This window comes from Ovis canadensis, chromosome 8, assembly GCF_042477335.2.
Source record: "Ovis canadensis isolate MfBH-ARS-UI-01 breed Bighorn chromosome 8, ARS-UI_OviCan_v2, whole genome shotgun sequence".
Lineage (NCBI taxonomy): Eukaryota > Metazoa > Chordata > Mammalia > Artiodactyla > Bovidae > Ovis > Ovis canadensis.
Genome location: NC_091252.1, coordinates 26,697,981 through 26,716,363, shown reverse-complemented (window position 1 = coordinate 26,716,363; position 18,383 = coordinate 26,697,981). Strand labels below are relative to the sequence as shown.

The 18,383-nt window shown below is 37.0% G+C and overlaps 1 protein-coding gene across 2 annotated transcripts in view; it reads left to right on the top strand.

Moving 5' to 3' along the window:
* Positions 1–18,383, top strand: part of HSF2 (heat shock transcription factor 2) — a 39,701-nt gene that overhangs the window by 2,848 nt on the left and 18,470 nt on the right. For both annotated transcript variants that reach the window (XM_069599053.1, XM_069599052.1), the window contains exons 2-4: positions 16,462–16,570; positions 16,736–16,863; positions 17,706–17,830. In XM_069599053.1, coding sequence (XP_069455154.1) covers positions 16,462–16,570; positions 16,736–16,863; positions 17,706–17,830 — 362 coding nt within the window. The remainder of the gene's footprint in view (positions 1–16,461; positions 16,571–16,735; positions 16,864–17,705; positions 17,831–18,383) is intronic.

Sequence of the window (18,383 nt, the reverse complement as noted above, 5' to 3'; positions counted from 1 at the left end):
ATTTATACTATCTGAGTGAAAATCATATTAGGACTTTTTAGAAATAGCAGATGTTTTGGAAACCAGGCTGTCTTTTATGCAATTGTTTTCACTTGTGGAAAATAATTTACTCCTGTAGCTTGAGTATAAGGCAAGAGGAGAAAACTCTTAGCAGCTGCAGTTTGAAAAGTTTGGCTTAATATTCCTGAAGACTTACATAGCTTTAATTTTCCTTGAAATTTGTAATATAACAAAAATGAAATATCCCCATTCATGTCATTAAAAAAATATAATATTCTCAGCAATCAAAATTGTACTGTTATAGACTCAGTAGAAATTGTACATCCCCCAAAGTTCCTCATTGATATTTCTTTTTCCTTTCTTTTTTGTTTGTTCTTAAATTTCCTATAACTTCAAAGTTTTATGTAGCTGTTTTGGCTGTGATAGGAAATCTTTTATTAGAATCAAGGACAGAGATAGTACTGTTGGACAAATTAAAGCTGTTTTAAATGTAACAGAGCCCTAAACAGAAAGCGCAGGTTTAGCTTGGTAGCAACTGGGGAAACTTGATATTCAGGGACAAAAGGTTGTGGAAGCTGAATGGAAGTTCTTGCCATTGATAGTGAGGAACAGCCTTTACTGTTACTGATACATGATACTCAGTGTGTGTTGAAGTGAAGCAGTATTAGAAGGAAAGAACTGGAGGTCATTGTTTTACCAGGGTTGTTAGCTTTGTCTCAATTCTTCAGGTTGCTTGACAATACCAAGAAGTGATTTCCGCCAAAGACTTCTTACTCATTTGTTTCCCCTTTTTGGGCCCTATGGCAGTTTCTATTTCCCTATCCATCTCAAGTCAGCAGAAACAAATCAAGGAAATAGGAGGGAAATGAAGCAAAACTAAAATTTGTCCAGTGTCTCCTACTTGTTTCGGATGAATTTGAACAATAGATCCTTAGATTTACCAATGTTATGGTATTGTTCTGAACTTCCCCGCAAACATTGTATTATTACAGTATTCTCCAGTGAAAACAAGAAAGGCCACAAATATAGCAGAATAGAGCTTAAATCCACTTTAGATGAGCCTACAGAAAAGTTGACCGATTCATTGGCAAGTGCTTTTTTATTGTATACGTAAGAGAGAATGGGACTTCCCAGGTGATGCTAGTGGTGAAGAACCCACCTGCCAATGCAGGAGACAAAAGAGACATGGGTTCAATCGCTGGGGTTGGGGAGATCCCCTGGAGAAGGGCATGGCAACCCACTCCAGTATTCTTGCCTGGAGAATCCCATTGTCAGAGGATCCTGGCAGGCTGAAGCCCATAGGATCACAGAGTCGGACACAACTGAAGCAACTTAGCATGCACGCACGCAAGAGAGAATGAGCTAGAGACTCACAAGGAATGATTGGTAAACATTAAGAAATTATAGACTGGTTGTTTAAAAAATAATACCAATTTCTGTTTTGAAAACTGTTTTAAAATAATGGGGCTGAAGTATTATTAAAAGTATTTTGGACATTTTTAACCAAGAGTACCAATCTTAGCTGAAACAGTTATTACTACTTTTTGGAAACTTTAGGTAAGGCCTAAAGAGAGGCTACCATCCTTCTCACTCTTCTGAGATACTTGTAAAATGTATCAGGAGAGTTCTGTTTTACAGTACTTAAACTTCACAAGTTTAAATAGCCGTAAGGTGGAATTTTTGTGTTCAAAGAGCTTATTTACTAATTTTGAAGTAGAGACTGAAGGAATAACATAAACAGAGACACAGAACAATATGAATGAGTTAGGGTTGTGTGTGTTTGAGAGAGCAGATATAAACAAGAGGCATTCATTTTTTCCATTTGTTATATATAATCCAAGAGTTGAAAATATAAAAATATAATTTGGTCTACTGTGACCAAAGACTCATCATTCAGTCACTCCCAAGTAGTAGTTGTGAATCTCTTATGACAAGACAGTGTGCCTAGGTAGTAGGAATTCATTCAGTAGTGAAAAAACTAGCAGTCTTTATGGAGCTTACATTTTAATGAAGGACACTGATAATTAAAAAGTAAGCAAACGCAAATAATATAATTTCAGTTAGTGATAAATAACAAAATAAAGCAGCATAAGGAGAATGTACCAGTTTAATTAGGAGACAGAAGTCACAAGTATTTTGAACAGAGGAAAGTTTAATAGGATTAACTAACTATATCAGGAGAATTAGACTAAAGAAAACTCTAAAGAATAGAAGAACAGTAGTTTTAAGAAGCAACCATCACTGGTAGGCTTAAGATCCAGTGCCCAAGAAAGAGCCTTTCCCCCCAACTTCTGAGACCTTGTTGGAGAGAGACTATCTCCATATGATATCTCACTGAGTGGCAGAGAAGTCACTGATACCACACTTGTGGAACTTACCAGAAATCCATCCTTCAGAACTTGTGGGAAATATGCCTTTTAGGGCAGGGGTTGGCAGATTATGGTCTGTGAGCCAACCATCTGTTTTATAAGTAAAGTTTATTTGGAATACAGCCAAGCTCCCTGGATTTACTTACTGACCGTAGTTGCTTTCTTGTTACAGGGGCAGAGTTCTGACTTTATGACCTGCAAGCCTAAAATATTTATTACCTGAACCTTTAAGAATATGCTTATCTGTCTGTGCTCTAGAGTACTGAGGAAAGCTGTTCATGGGGAGATGTCTGGCCAGAACTACTCCAATTTGAAGCTTCCCGAAGGAAAGGGAGTGTTGGGGGAAGCTGGCCTTAGGGTGCTTCTGCCGCCCATGCACTGCGAGAGCTATGTGCTGGAGAACCTACACAGCAGGAACATGCTAAGTTCACACTGGAACCAGGAGGGGAAGCCCCTTCCTCTTATAATATCTGTATAGTATCTTCTATGACAAAGTTTAACATCTTGACAAAAAATAAAGAGACTTAAGACTCAGCTCCATGTTTGTAGAGCAGACACTAAAGAATGAATTTAGAGCAGTAAGTTCATGACTAACCTGTAAAATGACTGGAATTTATTCTGTTTTAAATAGAGTGATGAGGAAAGCCTCTTTGGGGAGGTGACATTTGAGCAGAGATCTGAATGATTAGAAAAGATAGGTCAGATAGACAAAAGGGAATGGCAAATGTAAAGACCTTGGGCATGGCATGTTCGTACAATTGCAGAAGGCACATGTGGTTGGATCATCTTTAGATATCATGGAGAGAGAGGTAGGCAGAAGCAGATGTTAAAGGGCCTTAGGGCATGGTGGAAATGAGGGAACTAAATAGAAGACATAGTTTTCCTCTGTGTATCAAGAATAGTGTGGCTGAGACTAGGATAATAGCAGTGGAGGTGGTGAGAAACTTTTGGATATAATATCTATGTTAAAAGCAAAGTCACAGAACTTACTGATAAATTTGTCTGGAGTTGAGGGATAGAAAAGAATTAGAATGACTCATATATATGGTCTGAGCAAAGGATAGATGATGGCACCATTTGCTGAGATGTGGAAAGATTCGGAGAAGTACAGGTGGGATTCTCTTTGGCCATGTTAACTTTGAGATTACAAATAGATAACTAGTATTATCTTAAGAGAGTTCTGTTTTGCTTGCATTTTACTGACCATACTCGGTCATATGGTCACACCTTATTTCAAAGTAGGTAGGGAACTGCAGTGTTGGAAAGGAGAACAACATGAATGACTACTGTACTCCAAGACCTTTGAGTGGCAATGTTGAATAGGTTATTTAGATAATGTAAAACTCTGGCAATTCCAGGTGGAGTTTGGAGGATGCAGGTGGTAAAGCCATGGGACTGGATGAGATCATTCAGCAAGACAAATGAAGATCGAAGGACTGAAAGATAGGGTATTCCAATATTTAGGGAGTATAAAGACCAAAAAAAAAAAAAAAAAACAGCAAAAGAGATGGAGAAGGAATGGTCAGAAAGGAGGAAACACAAGGGGGTGATGTCATATCAGTTAATGGAAGAAAATAGTTTCAAGAAAGAGGTGATCAATGATTTCAAATGCTGAAATGAATAGTGATGTCTCTCTTCTGGTGTATATAGGCAAACATTTCTCTAAGGTAGTTTGAAGAGTGGAATTTATGGAAAATAAGATATGAAATGTTCAACTTCAAGATCAAATTATTTTCCAAAGTTAGATCATCTTGTACTCCTATGAGCCATGCATGAGATTTTCCATTAATTTGTCTCTTCAAAACTTGATATTCTAATTTTTCTGAATTTTTACCTATCTAGTGAGTATAAAATATTATTTCAGTAAGGTTATATTTCCCTGATAATTAATGTGTTTAAACATCTTTTCATATTTATTGACCATCTTGTGTTTCCTGTTGTATGAAATGTTTGACCATTTTTCTATTGGATGGTTTATCTATTATTATTTGTAGAAATTTCTTGTAATTCTTGTGTATTTTTTGAATGTATGTGTTGCCTGTGCCTTCTCCTGGGTGTGGCTTGTCTTTTTTTTTTTCCTTTATCTTGATGAGTATAAGTTCTTAATTTTAGTATGATATATCTGCCTTTCTGTGGTTCACAGTTTTCATTTTTTCAGGATGTTTTTGCTTACCCCAAAGAGAGAGAGATACTTTTCCATCTCTCTTTTTTTTTCTTTCTGAAAGTTTTAAAGGTTTGCATCTTGTACCTAAATCTTTAATTCACCTGGAATTGATTTTTGTTTGATCCATTTCATTGTTTTCCACATAAATATTTAGTAGTTCTAACCCCCTTATTGAATAGTTTCTTCTTCCTCTAGTGATTTGTGTTGCTACCTGTCTTACAAGCAAAATTATATGTGGATAAACTGTGTTTTGGGGGTCTAAGTTCTCTATTTGGTTCCATTGGGTAATTTATCCTATTTCCCATGTCATATGTCTTATTTACTGTAGCTCTGTAAAAAGTCTTGCTTTTGGGAGGGCAACCTAGTCTTAGGAGTGTCTTGACTACTCTTGCCCTTCCATATATGTTTTAAAATCATCTTCTATTTAAAAAATCTATTAGGAGTTTTAATTGAAATTATACTGAGAAGTACAGATCAGATTAGGGAAAATAGATATATTTATGATATTGAGTATTCCCATGAACAGGGCGTGTTTCTAAATTCATTTATTGCTTAATAAAGTTTAATGTTTTTTGCAGTTAGGTCTTGTACATCATAGTTAGACTTTATAGATGTTTTATACTCAAAATATAGATATTTTATGATATATAATTATATATACTAATAGGTATAGATAACATATAACATAATGAGTGAGTGAAGTCGCTCAGTTGTGTCCGACTCTTTGCGGCCCCATGGACTATAGCAGCCTACCACGCTCCTCTGTCCATGGGATTTTCCAGGCAAGAGTACTGGAGTGGGTTGGCATTTCCTTCTCAATATAACATAATAGATAATATATAATAGATATTTCATAATATCATTTATAATACATCTAAATAAAGCTAAAAATAAAGTATAGGTATTTTATATTCAATTTATTTAAAATAAATTGAACTATCGCTGGTAATTAGAAATACAAGTAACGTTTATATATTGATAATAAAACAGTGAGCTAATTGTTTTACTGATTTGGATTCTGTAAGATATCCATAGGCGTCTGAATATGACAGTTTTATTCTTTAAATTATTAGCTGTTACAATTGAGGGGTTTTAATTTACCATATTGGTATTGATAACAAAATTAATTGAGTAATTTCGAGGGCACAGGGCATGCCAGGATGAAAAATACAGGAAAAAGTTGATGTTGGGGGAATGGGATGATAGATTTGAAATAGACAGTAGGTTGAGAACATTGTCTCAATTTTAAAGAATATTGAGTTCTGTAACTCAGTAAGTTGAAGAACGTGATGTATAAATGTTGAACATGGTGTATAAATGTTAACGATTGATAATTCAAGGGGGAAATTTGATATGGTTCAGGGGCAGAGGCATAGATGTGATAATTATTATACGTAATAAGGTTAGTAATTAGATACACTGGTGTGGCTGAGATTGCTTAAGGAAAGAGTATAAAGGTATCATGATAAAAGATAGAAACCTAAAAAAAAACACTTCCTCTAGACAGATGGAAGACAAATGAAATATGAGAGACAGGAAACCCAATGTATAATTTCAAAGCCATAAGAGCAGAGCATTTAAGGAGGGGAGTGTCTGTAGTGCCAAATGAAATGCTACAGAGAGGTGTAGGAAGTTGAGAACTGAAAAGAGGGTATTGAACTTGATGTTTGACATTTTAGAAAAAAGTTTCAGTAAACTGAGAAAAACTGAAAGCAGTTTTTAGTGAGAGTAAGTATCTGGGCCTGAATTGGAGAAGGAAGTTTTAAGTAGTGAATAAAAAGACAGATGGGGTGGTTAAGAAGAAGTCAAAGGTAGAGAAAAGTCCTTTTAAGACAGAGAAAGATGAATGCACTTTAAAATTTTAATAGCTACTTCCTAAAGAGACATTACTTTGCCAACTAAGGTCCGTCTAGTAAGGCTATGGTTTTTCCTGTGGTCATGTATGGATGTGAGAGTTGGACTGTGAAGAAAGCTGAGTGCTGAAGAATTGATGGTTTTGAACTGGTGTTGGAGAAGACTCTTGAGAGTCCCTTGGACTGCAAGGAGATCCAACCAGTCCATTCTGAAGGAGATCAGTCCTGGGATTTCTTTGGAAGGAATGATGCTAAAGCTGAAACTCCAGTACTTTGGCCACCTCATATGAAGAGTTGACTCACTGGAAAAGACTCTGATGCTGGGAGGGATTGGGGGCAGGAGGAGAAGGGGACGACAGAGGACGAGATGGCTGGATGGCATCACTGACTCGATGGACGTGAGTCTGAGTGAACTTCGGGAGTTGGTGATGGACAGGGAGGCCTGGTGTGCTGCGATTCATGGGGTTGCAAAGAGTCGGACGCAACTGAGCGACTAAACTGAACTGAGTAACAGAGCCACGCAAAGATGGGCTCAATAAAGGACAGAAATGGTATGGATCTAACAGAAGCAGAAGATATTAAGAAGAGGTGGCAAGAATACACAGAAGAACTGTACAAAAATGATCTTCAAGACCAAGATAATCACGATGGTGTGATCACTCATCTAGAGCCAGACATCCTGGAATGTGAAGTCAAGTGGGCCTTAGAAAGCATCACTACGGACAAAGCAAGTGGAGATAATGGAATTCCAGTTGAGCTGTTTCAAATCCTGAAAGATGATGCTGTGAAAGTGCTGCACCCAATATGCCAGCAAATTTGGAAAACTCAGCAGTGGCCACAGGACTGGAAAAGGTCAGTTTTCATTCCAATCCCAAAGAAAAGCAATGCCAAAGAATGCTCAAACTACTGCACAATTGCACTCATCTCACACGCTAGTAGAGTAATGCTCAAAATTCTCCAAGCCAGGCTTCAGCAGTACGTGAACCTTGAACTTCCAGATGTTCAAGCTGGTTTTAGAAAAGGCAGAGGAACCAGAGATCGAATTGCCAACATCTGCTGGATCATGGAAAAAGCAAGAGAGTTCCAGAAAAACATCTATTTCTGCTTTATTGACTATGTCAAAGCCTTTGACTGTGTGGATCACAATAAACTGTGGAAAATTCTGAAAGAGATGGGAATACCAGAGCACCTGACCTGCCTCTTGAGGAACCTATATGCAGGTCAGGAAGCAACAGTTAAAACTGGACATGGAACAACAGACTGGTTCCAAATAGGAAAAGGAGTACATCAAGGCTGTATATTGTCATCCTGCTTATTTAACTTCTATGCAGAGTACATCATGAGAAACAGTGGGCTGGAAGAAGCACAAGCTGGAGTTAAGATTGCTGGGAGAATCAATAACCTCAGATGCGCAGATGACACCACCCTTATGGCAGAAAGTGAAAAGGAACTAAAAAGCTTCTTGATGAAAGTGGAGAGTGAAAAAGTTAAAGCTTAAAGCTTAAAGCTCCACATTCAGAAAACGAAGATCATGGCATCTGGTCCCATCACTCATGGGAAATAGATGGGGAAACAGTGGAAACAGTGTCAGACTTTATTTTGGGGGGGGCTCCAAAATCACTGCAGATGGTGACTGCAGCCATGATATTAAAAGACGCTTACTCCTTGGAAGAAAAGTTTTCACCAACCTAGATAGCATATTGAAAAGCAGAGACATTACTTTGCCAACTAAGGTCCGTCTAGTCAAGGCTATGGTTTTTCCAGTGGTCATGTATGGATGTGAGAGTTGGACTGTGAAGAAAGCTGAGCGCTGAAGAATTGATACTTTTGAACTGTGGTGTTGCAGATATATATATATATATATATATATATATATATATATATATATATATATATATATCACAGTTTCTTTATCCATTCTTCCTTTGATGGACACTTAGGTTGTTTTGTGAGGTTATTGTGAGTAATGCTGCAGTGAACACAGGAGCACACATCTCTCTTAAACATACTGATTTCATTTCCTTTTGGTGTATACTCAGAAAGGGCCCCTGGATCATATAGTACTTCTGGTACTACGAAATATATAGTACCATTTTCCATAATGACATTACCAATTTACATACCCACCAACAGTGCACAAGTGCTCTGTTTTCTCTACATTTCTCACCAACACTTGTTTTTTTTTTTTAATCTTTTTTTAGTAGTAGCCATTCTGACAAGTGTATATCACAACAGACTGTGGAAAATTCTTAGAGATGGGACTACTAGACCACCTGACCTGCCTCCTGAGAACCTGTATGCAGGTCAAGAAAGAACAGTTATAACTGGACATGAAACAATGGACTGGCTCCAAATTTAGAAAGGAATACATCAAGGCTGTATGTTGTCACCTTGCTTATTTAACATATATGCACAGTACCTCATGTGAAATGCTGGGCTGGATGAAGTACAAGTTAGAATCAAGATTGTGGAGAGAAATATCAATAACCTCAGATATGCAGATACCACTTTTATGGCAGAAAGCAAAGAGGAATTAAAGATCCTGTTGATGAAGGTGAAAGAGGAGAGTGAAAAAGCTGGCTTAAAACTCTCAACATTCAAAAGATGAAGATCATGACATCTGGCAAATAGATGGGGAAACAATGGAAACAGTGACAGACTTTATTTTCTTGGACTCCAAAATTACTGTGGATAGTGACTGCAGCCTTGAAATTAAAAGACTCTTGCTCCATGGAAGAAAAACAATGACAAACCTAGACAGCATATTTAAAAGCAGAGGTATTACTTTGCTTTCAAAGGTCTGTATAGTGAAAGCTATGGTTTTTCCGGTAGTCATGTATGGATGTGAGTGCTGGACAATGAAAAAGGCTAAGCGCTGAAGAATTGATGCCTTCAGACTGTGGTGCTGGAGAGGACTCTGGAGAGTCCCTTGGACTGCAAGGAGATCAAACCAGTTAGTCCTAAAGGAAATCGACCCTGAATATTCACTGGAAGGGCTGATGCTGAAGCTCCGCTAAGTTTGATCATCTGATGAGAAGAGCCAGCTCATTGGAAAAGACCCTGCTGCTGAGAAAGATTGAGGGCGGGAGGATAAGGGGATGACAGAAGATGAGATGGTTGGATGGCGTCACCAACTCATTGGACATGAGTTGAGCAAACTCTGGGAGATGGTGATGTATAGGGAGGCCTGGCGTGCTGCAGTCCACGGGGTTGCAAAGAGTTGAACATGACTGAGCGACTGAACAATAACAACAACAATCCTGAGAAGTATAGGGTAATACCTCATTGTGGTTTTGATTTGCATTTCCCCGATAATCAGTGTGTGCTAAGTTGCTTCAGTCATGTCTGACTCTTTGTGAGTCTGTGGACTGTAACCCATCAGGCTTCTCTGTCCATGGGATTCTCTAGGCAAGAATACTGGAGTGGGTTGTGATACCGTCCTTCAGGGGATTTTCCTGACCCAGGGATCAAACCCATGTTACTTACATCTCCTGCATTGGCAGATGGGTTCTTTACCACTAACGTGGGAAGCCTGCTCATCAGTGATTTTGAGTATCTTCCACATACTTGCTGCCCTTTTGTATGTCTTCTTTGGAAAAATGTATGATCAAAATCTTCGCCTGTTTTTTAATTGGGTGTTTCTTTTTAGTGTTGTGAGAGTTCTTTTTTATGTTTTGTGTATTAACCTTTTATCAGATATGTATTTGTAAATATTTCCACTCATTCCATTAAGTTGCCATCTTATTCTGTTGATTATTCTTTGCCGTGCAGAAGCTTTTCAGGTTGGTGAATTAGCTTGGCTGTAATAGTTATTTCACCATGTGTGAGAATATATGTCAGATCATCATATACACCTTGCTAAATCATGCCTGACTCTTTTGCGATCCCATGGACTGTAGCCCACCAGACTTCTCTGTCCATGGGATTCTCCAGACAAGAGTACTGGAGTTGGTTGCCATTTCCTACAGGGGATTGAACCCGTGTCTCCTGCATTGGCAGGTGGATTCTTTACCATTGAGCCACCAGGGAAGCCCACTCATGTACATCTTAAATATATACAATTTTAGTTTTAAAAATGAGAAAGTAGAGAAATCTGAAGGTAGGGTAGGCAGCTAGCAGTCTCCGTGAATAAATTTTTAAATTTTTACCTTTATGACTTCTGGGTTTTTATTTTATTTTATTTTTTTTATGGTACTTTCAGAAGCTTGGTTATAAAAAGTGAGGTGGCTTTCAATTATCAGTGAGCTTCTGTTTTTTTTCCTTCCAAATGGAAAGTTTATTAACTAGTCCTTTTCCTCCTAATTTTTCTTCCTGGTTTGAATGCTACCCTTAATTATTACTTACCAAATTCTCAGATTTGTTGCTGCTTCTGTTCTCTCTAATCTGTCCATTCAGCTGTTCCAACTTTAGTATCCATCTTTGGTATCAAATTTTGTAAACACTATAATTCTATTATCTGTGTAGGATAGGATTAACATCTCTCTCTCTCCATTGTTTTCAGTATTTTCTTGCCTATTTGTTACATAATTGTCTATGAATTGAACTTTAGTGCCTAGTGTTTGGTCATGGTAGCACCTCTTCATCTTGTCTCCAAAACTTTTTTTAAAATTGAGACAGAATTTAATGTATTGGTTAACTTAAGGAGACTTGACATCTTTATAACACTATTTGAACCTCTGTAATTTTTTCTTAAAGGTCCTGTGGTGTTTTTTGTTTTGTTTTGTTTTGTTTTGAAGTATTTATTTATTTGGCTGTGTTGGGTCTTAGTTGCAGCCTTGGGATCTCTCTTTGTGGTACAGATTCTGTAGTTGTGGCATGAGGGCCCAGTAGTTGACACATGTGGGCTTATTTGCTTCTTGGCATGGGGGATCTTAGTTCCCTGTCTTGGGATCCATCCACTGAATCGCAAGGTGAATTCCTAACCACTGGACCACCACAGAAGTCCCAGTCTTGTGTATTTTTAAAATTTATTTTTAAATTCTTGAATTTTTATACTGTTGGAATCTTTATTCCATTTTAGTTTAAAATTAACCATTTTTATCATTTGTAACCATTTTTACCATTTTTAAATGTACAGTTCAGTGACATTAAGTATATTCACCGGTTATGTGATCATCACTACCATCCATTTCCATAATGTTTTTCGTTTTCCCAGACTGAAACTTTGTACTCATTGGATAATAATTTCTAATACCCTCCTTCTTAGCCCCTGGTAACCATTCTTCTTTCTGTCTCTGTGAAATTGAGTACTCCAGATACCTGAGGTAAGTGGAATGATACAGTATTTGTCCTCTTGTGACCAGTTTAACTCAGCATAGTGTCTTCAGGTTCATTCACATTGTGGCTTGTGTCCTTTTTAAAGATGAATGATAGTCCATTGTACAATGTATGTGGGTACCACATTTTGTTAATCTGTTCGTCTGTCAGTGGACATTTGGGTTTCTTCTACCTTTTGACCATTGTGAATAATGCTACTATGAACATACGTGTACAAGTACCTTTTTTGAGTCCCTGCTTTTAATTCTTCTGGATATATTGGTCATTAATATCAACAAAAAATGTTTAATTTTTTTGAGGAACCACCATACTGGTTTCCACAGTGGCTGCACTATTTTATATTCCCACTAGAAGTACACAAGGGTTCCAGTTTCTCCACATCCTCACCGACAATTATTTTCTAGGTTTTTGTATTTTTTTAATAGCCATTCTAATGAATGAAATGGTATTGCGTTGTGGCTTTGGTTTTTATTTCCCTGATGATGAGTGATGCTAGGCATCTTTTCTGTGTTTATTGGCCATTTGTATATATTTTTTGAAAACAGTGTCTATTCAAGTCGTTTGTTGTTGTTGTTTAGTGGCTAAGTCATGTTCAACTCGTCGTGTCCATGGACTGTAGCCCACCAGGCTCTTCTGGTTCATGGGATTTCCCAGGCAGAAATGTTTTAGTGGGTTGCCATTTCCTTCTCCAGGGGGGTCTTCCTGACTCAAGGATTGAACCCAAGTGTCTTGCATTGGCAGGTGGATTTTTTACCTCTGAGCCACCAGGGAAGCCCATTCAAGTCCTTGCCCATTCCTAATCAGGTAGTTTATTTTTTGTTGTTGAGTTATAGGAGTTTTTTTAAAAAATAATTGTTATAGATATTAAACTCTTGTCAGATACATGATTTGCAAATCATTTTTCTGATTTTGTGGGTTGTCCTTTCACTCTCTTAATAGTGTTCTTTACATAGAAGCTTGTAAGTTTGAAATAGCCCCATTTGTCTGTTTTTGCTTTTGGTCCCTGTGCTTTTGGTGTTACCTAAGAAATTATTACCAGATACATTGTCATGAAGCTTTTCCCTCTTGTGTTCTCTTGTGTCTTTTCTTAAGATTTTGTAGCCTTTTAGCTGTCATGTTTAAGCCTTTGATCTGTTTTGAGTTGATTTTTATATGTGGTATAAGGTGAGGAGTCAGCTTTATTATTTTGCATGTGAGGATCTAGTTTTACTGATGATGTTTGTTGAAAAGGCTCTTTCTCTGTTGAATTATCTTGGCACCCTCGTCAGAAATTTTTGGGCTGTATGTATATATGAGGGTTTATTTCTAGGCTCTTTATTCTCTTTCATTGGTCAGTCTGTCTTTATGCCAGTACCATACTGTTTTTGGTTATTTAGGAGGAAGTTTCAAATTGTTTATTTTTATATAGAAAAACACTAGTGATTTTATTTTATTTTTAATTTTTATTTTAAATTAGAACATAGTTGATTAACAATGTCCTGTTAGTTTCAGGTGTACAGAAAGTGATTCAGTCATACACGTATGTATTGTTCAGATTTTTTTCCCATTTAGGTTGTTACATTGACTCAGATGGTAAAGATCTGCCTGCAGTGCATAAAGACCCACATTTGATCCCTGGGTGGGGAAGATCCTCTGGAGAAGGGAATGGCAACCCACTCCAGGATTCTTGCCTGGAGAATGCCATGGACAGGGGAGCCTGGTGGGCTACAGTCCATGGGGTTTCAAAGAGTTGGACACTGAGCAACTAAGCACACACATGCATTCTTCTTCAGATTCTTTTCCCATTTAGGTTGTTATGTAATATTGAGTATAGTTCCTTGCCCTATTCAGTAAGTTCTTGTTGCTTATCTATTTTTAATATAGTAGTGTGTGCATGTCAATCCCCAAATCCCAATCTGTTCCTCCCTCTTACCCCATAACCGTAAATTCATCTTCTTAAGTTTGTGAGTTTGCTTCTGTTTTACAAATAAGTTCATTGTACCATTTTTTTTTTTAGATCCCGCATATAAGTGGTATCATATAGTATTTATCTTTCCTTGTCTGACTTACTTAGTATAGTAATCTCCAGGTCCATCCATGTTGCTGCAAATGGTGTTATTTCATTGTTTCAATGGCTAAGTAATAGCCATTTTATATAGGTACCACATCTTTATCCATTAATTTGTTACGGACATTTAGGTTGTTTCCATATCTTAGCTATTGTAAATAGTGCTGCAGTGAATATTACTTGCTATTTATTTTATATTTATTTTAGGCTCTAGAAATGCTGTTAGACAAAAAGCAAATTTGAGCAATTTTTTAATTCAAGTTCAGAATGTGTCATAAAGCAGCAGAGACAGCTCACAACATAAACAACACATTTGGCCTAGGAACTGCTAACAAAGGAAATGGCAACCCACTCCAGTACTCTTGCCTGCAAAATTCCATGGATGGGGGAGCCTGGTAGGCTACAGTCCATGGGGTCGTAAAGAGTCAGACACGACTGAGCGACTTCACTTTCTTTCTTTATATAATTCTTTTGGAGAAGAAAATGGCAACCCACTCCAGTGTTCTTGCCTGGAGAATCCCATGGATGGAGGGGACTGATGGGCTGCGGTCTTTGGAGTTGCAGAGTCGGACACAGCTAAGCAACTAACACACACACACATACGGTGCAGTGGTGGTTCAAGAACTTTTGTAAAGGAGACAAGAGCTTTGAAGGTGAGGAGCGTAGTGGCTGGCCATTGGAAGTTGACAGTGACCAATTGAGAGCCGTCACCAAAGTTGATCCTCTTATAGCCACACAAGAAATTGTCTAAGGACTCCACATCGATCATCTATGTGGTCATTCAGCATTTGAAACAAATTGGAATGGTGAGAAAGGCCAATAAATGGGTGCTTCATGAGCTGACCACAAATCAAAAAAATCATTTTAAAGTATTTTTGTCCTTCATCCTAAGCAACAACAGTGAACCATTTCTTGATTGGATTATGAGGTGCAACAAAAGGTGGTTTATATACAACAACCAGAAGAAGCTCCAAAATCCTTCTCATAGCCAAACTTGCACCTAAAAAAGGTCATGGTTACTGTTTGGTGGTCTACTGCCCATCTAATCCACTACAGCTTTTTGCATCCTGGCGAAACCATTACATCTGAGAAGTGTGCTCAGCAAATTGATGCAATGCACGGAACACTGCAATGCCTGCAGCTGGCATTGGTCAACAGAATGGGCCTAGTTCTTCTCCAGGATCACGCCTGACCACACATCACACAACCAGCACTTCAAAAGTTGAACAAATTGGGCTATGAAGTTTTGCCTCATCCTCCATATTTACCTGACCTCTTGCCAACTGACTACTACTTCTTCAAGCATCTCAACAACTTTTTGCTGGGAAAACACTCCCACAGCCAGCAGGAGGCAGAAAATGCCAGTTGTGAAGCATGGTTTTTTATGCTGCAGGAATAAACTTATTTCTTGTTGGCAAAAATGTGTTGATTGTAATCTTGTAATGGTTAATATTTTGATTAAAGATGTGTTTGAATCTAGTTATAATGATTTAAAATTCATAGTCTGAAACCACAGTTAGCTTTTTCATCAACTTAATATTTCCATTACTCTAGGAGAGGGCTCAAAAAATATATTGTTTTGATTTATGTCGAGTTTTATAGTATCCAGCCTTACATTTATGTCTCTAATCCATTTTGAATTTATTTTTGTGTATGATATTAAAGAATGTTTGTTTCATTTTTTTACATGTAGCTGTCCAGTTTTTCCAGCACCATTGAAGAAACTGTCTTTTCTCTGCTGTATAATCCTGCTTTCTGTGTTGTAGATTGACTATAGGTTCATTGTTTTATTTCTGGGGTTTTTATTTTGTCCATTGATCTATATTTCTGTTTTTGTGCCAGTACCATGCTGTTTTGATGACTGTAGCTTTGTATTATGGCCTGAAATCTGGGAGCCTGATTTCCTGTAGCTCCGTTTTTCTTTCTCAATATTGCTTTGGCTGTTCAGAGTCTTCAATGTCTCCATATAAATTTTAAGATTTTATTTTGTTTTGTTTTGTTTTGTTTTAATTCTGTGACTAACACCATTGGTGATTAGATAGGGATTGCATTGAATCTGTAGATTGCCTTGGGTCCTGTGGTCATTTTGACAGTATTGATTCTTCGAATCCAAGAACGTGGTATATCTTTTCATCTGTGTAATCTTCGATTTCTTTCATCATTGTCTTACAGCCTTTGGAGTGCAGGCTTTTGTTTCCTTAGATAGATTCATTCCTTGATGTTTCATTGTTTTTGATACAAAGGTGAATGAGATTGTTTCTGTAATTTCTCATCTGACCCTTTTGTTGTTAATGTATTAATTAGTAGCCAGATACCCTGCTGAATTCTCCTGTGGATTTTCCTTTGATTGTATAAAGATATAATTATGTTTAACCAATAAAATATGGCATCTATCTCATCTTTGTCTTAATTCCATTGACTTTAAAACAGTGTTAAGTAATTATACTGGCTACGTAATGTATTTCTTTCTGTTTTTATATAGATGAAGGAAGTCTTTTTAATATTTAGCTATAGAGTCTGATGCATTTTTTGATTTGAGATGTACTCCTAAACTTCTGAGATTGACATCAAAATGCTCCGTTGCAGTTTGGAGCTTAATTGAAATTTAGAACTTCATTTCATTTTGTTTCTGTTGCTGAACAGAAACAGAATGATGGTCTGAGGTGTATGGAAGGGCTGCTGAGTTGTGAGGTTGATGTGTGTCACCTACTTTTGGAGGATCTTAACATTGATATTTTCAAATTTTTTCAGAATGGCCAGAGTTTTCTGGTTTTGGATGAACAAAGATTTGCAAAAGAAATTCTTCCCAAATACTTCAAGCACAATAACATGGCAAGCTTTGTGAGGCAATTGAATATGTGTAAGTAAGAACAGCAGTTTAATTGGAGTACTGTCATCAGTCACTGATTAAACCATTTTCCTCCCATTGGGATGATAAAGGAAAATTTATTCATAGAAGCACCATTAATTTTTAAGTTTTTTACTTTTGTCTGTTTAACTTACCTGAATTTTGAATGTATTTCAGATGGTTTTCGTAAAGTAGTACATATTGATTCTGGAATTGTGAAGCAGGAACGAGATGGTCCTGTTGAATTTCAACATCCTTACTTCAAACAAGGCCAGGATGATTTACTGGAGAACATTAAAAGGAAGGTGAGTTATTGTTAACATGATTTAATTAGGGCATTAATGTGTATTATACTTGGTCAAGACATATTTCATTTGTTGAAAGTAAAAATGTACTGAAATAGACAGATTTTGTTGGGGACAATTTAGCCTAATAATGCTTTAAGTATGCCCTCTGTGTATTTTCTGATTTTTCCTCTGTGTTCAGCTGTACAGGGCTCAGTCTTTAAATACTTTTTTAGAGGGAAGGAAATATTTACATTCTGACTTGAGTCAACTGTATTATGATGGCTCACTCCTTATAATTTAGCTTAAAAAACATACATTCCTACTAGAAAGTCAGCTGCTTAGAGGGCCTTTTTCTGTAATTCACTGCTTAATATCCTGTGCCCAAGGTTAAGTCCCATATATATAGTAGGTATTTAATAATAACATTTTTGAATGTGTGATATCTTTTGCTGAAATGAGATATTTTGACTAAATCCACAAAGGGAGGTGGGGATAAAAGTGTAGTGAACCAGGAAAAAACATGGCCTTAGTGTGCAGCTATTCTGTGTAAATTTAATTAAAAGTGGAATGTGATAATAAAGAGGCTTGGGGGAATTACAGGAAATTTGGCAGAAGGAAATTTAAAAAAAAAAAAAAAGCCCTTAAGTTGCTTCTGTTCGTGGAAACTTTCCACATTGAAAATAAATAAATAGATTATTCCTCATCCTCTCTTTGAGCCATGAATGCTGTTATTTTCCTGGGCTTTTGGAACTGGATCCTACCTTCTTGACAGGCTACAAAACCGTTTATAACAAGAAAACTTTGAGTTATAACCACAGTGTTTAGTATTTGTTTAATTTCCTACATTTACTTTTTGAAAGGTTTCATCTTCAAAACCAGAAGAAAATAAAATTCGTCAGGAAGATTTAACAAAAATTATAAGTAGTGCTCAAAAGGTTCAAATAAAACAAGAAACAATTGAGTCCAGGCTTTCTGAATTAAAAAGGTAAAGTATTTCCAAATATAATCATCATAACAGGGGTTGGTGTTTGACAGAGAGAGAGAGAGAGAGAGAGAGAGAGAGAGAGAGAGAGAGAGTGTGTGTGTGTGTGTGTGTGTGTGTGTGTGTGTGTTGAGGTTTGGAGGTTGGTTCTTTAGGTAACTAGATTATGTTGTTGAAGCCAAGATCAAAAACCATTTTTTTAAAGTATTAATTCCCTCTATTTTTATTGGTAGCCATAGACTTTACCCCAATATTATGTTTTCATAATGGTGGTGAAAAGAATATATATATAAACTTGGGCAATCAAAACAATTTGATGCACAGTCTTAGTGATGAAATAATAGATCATTAAGTTGGTGTAGGAAATTATAATTCTGTTTAGGTTGACTTTCATTTGTTCATGCACATGTGAGGACCACAAGCCATAAAAACTACATATGTCGCCTGTCCTTTCTTCTATAGAAATTTCTTAAGACATTTTCAGTGTGGCCTATCTTTTAGGAAAAAGTAGGACACAAAAAATAGGGGGAAAAGGTCACAAGAGACTTGCCCTACT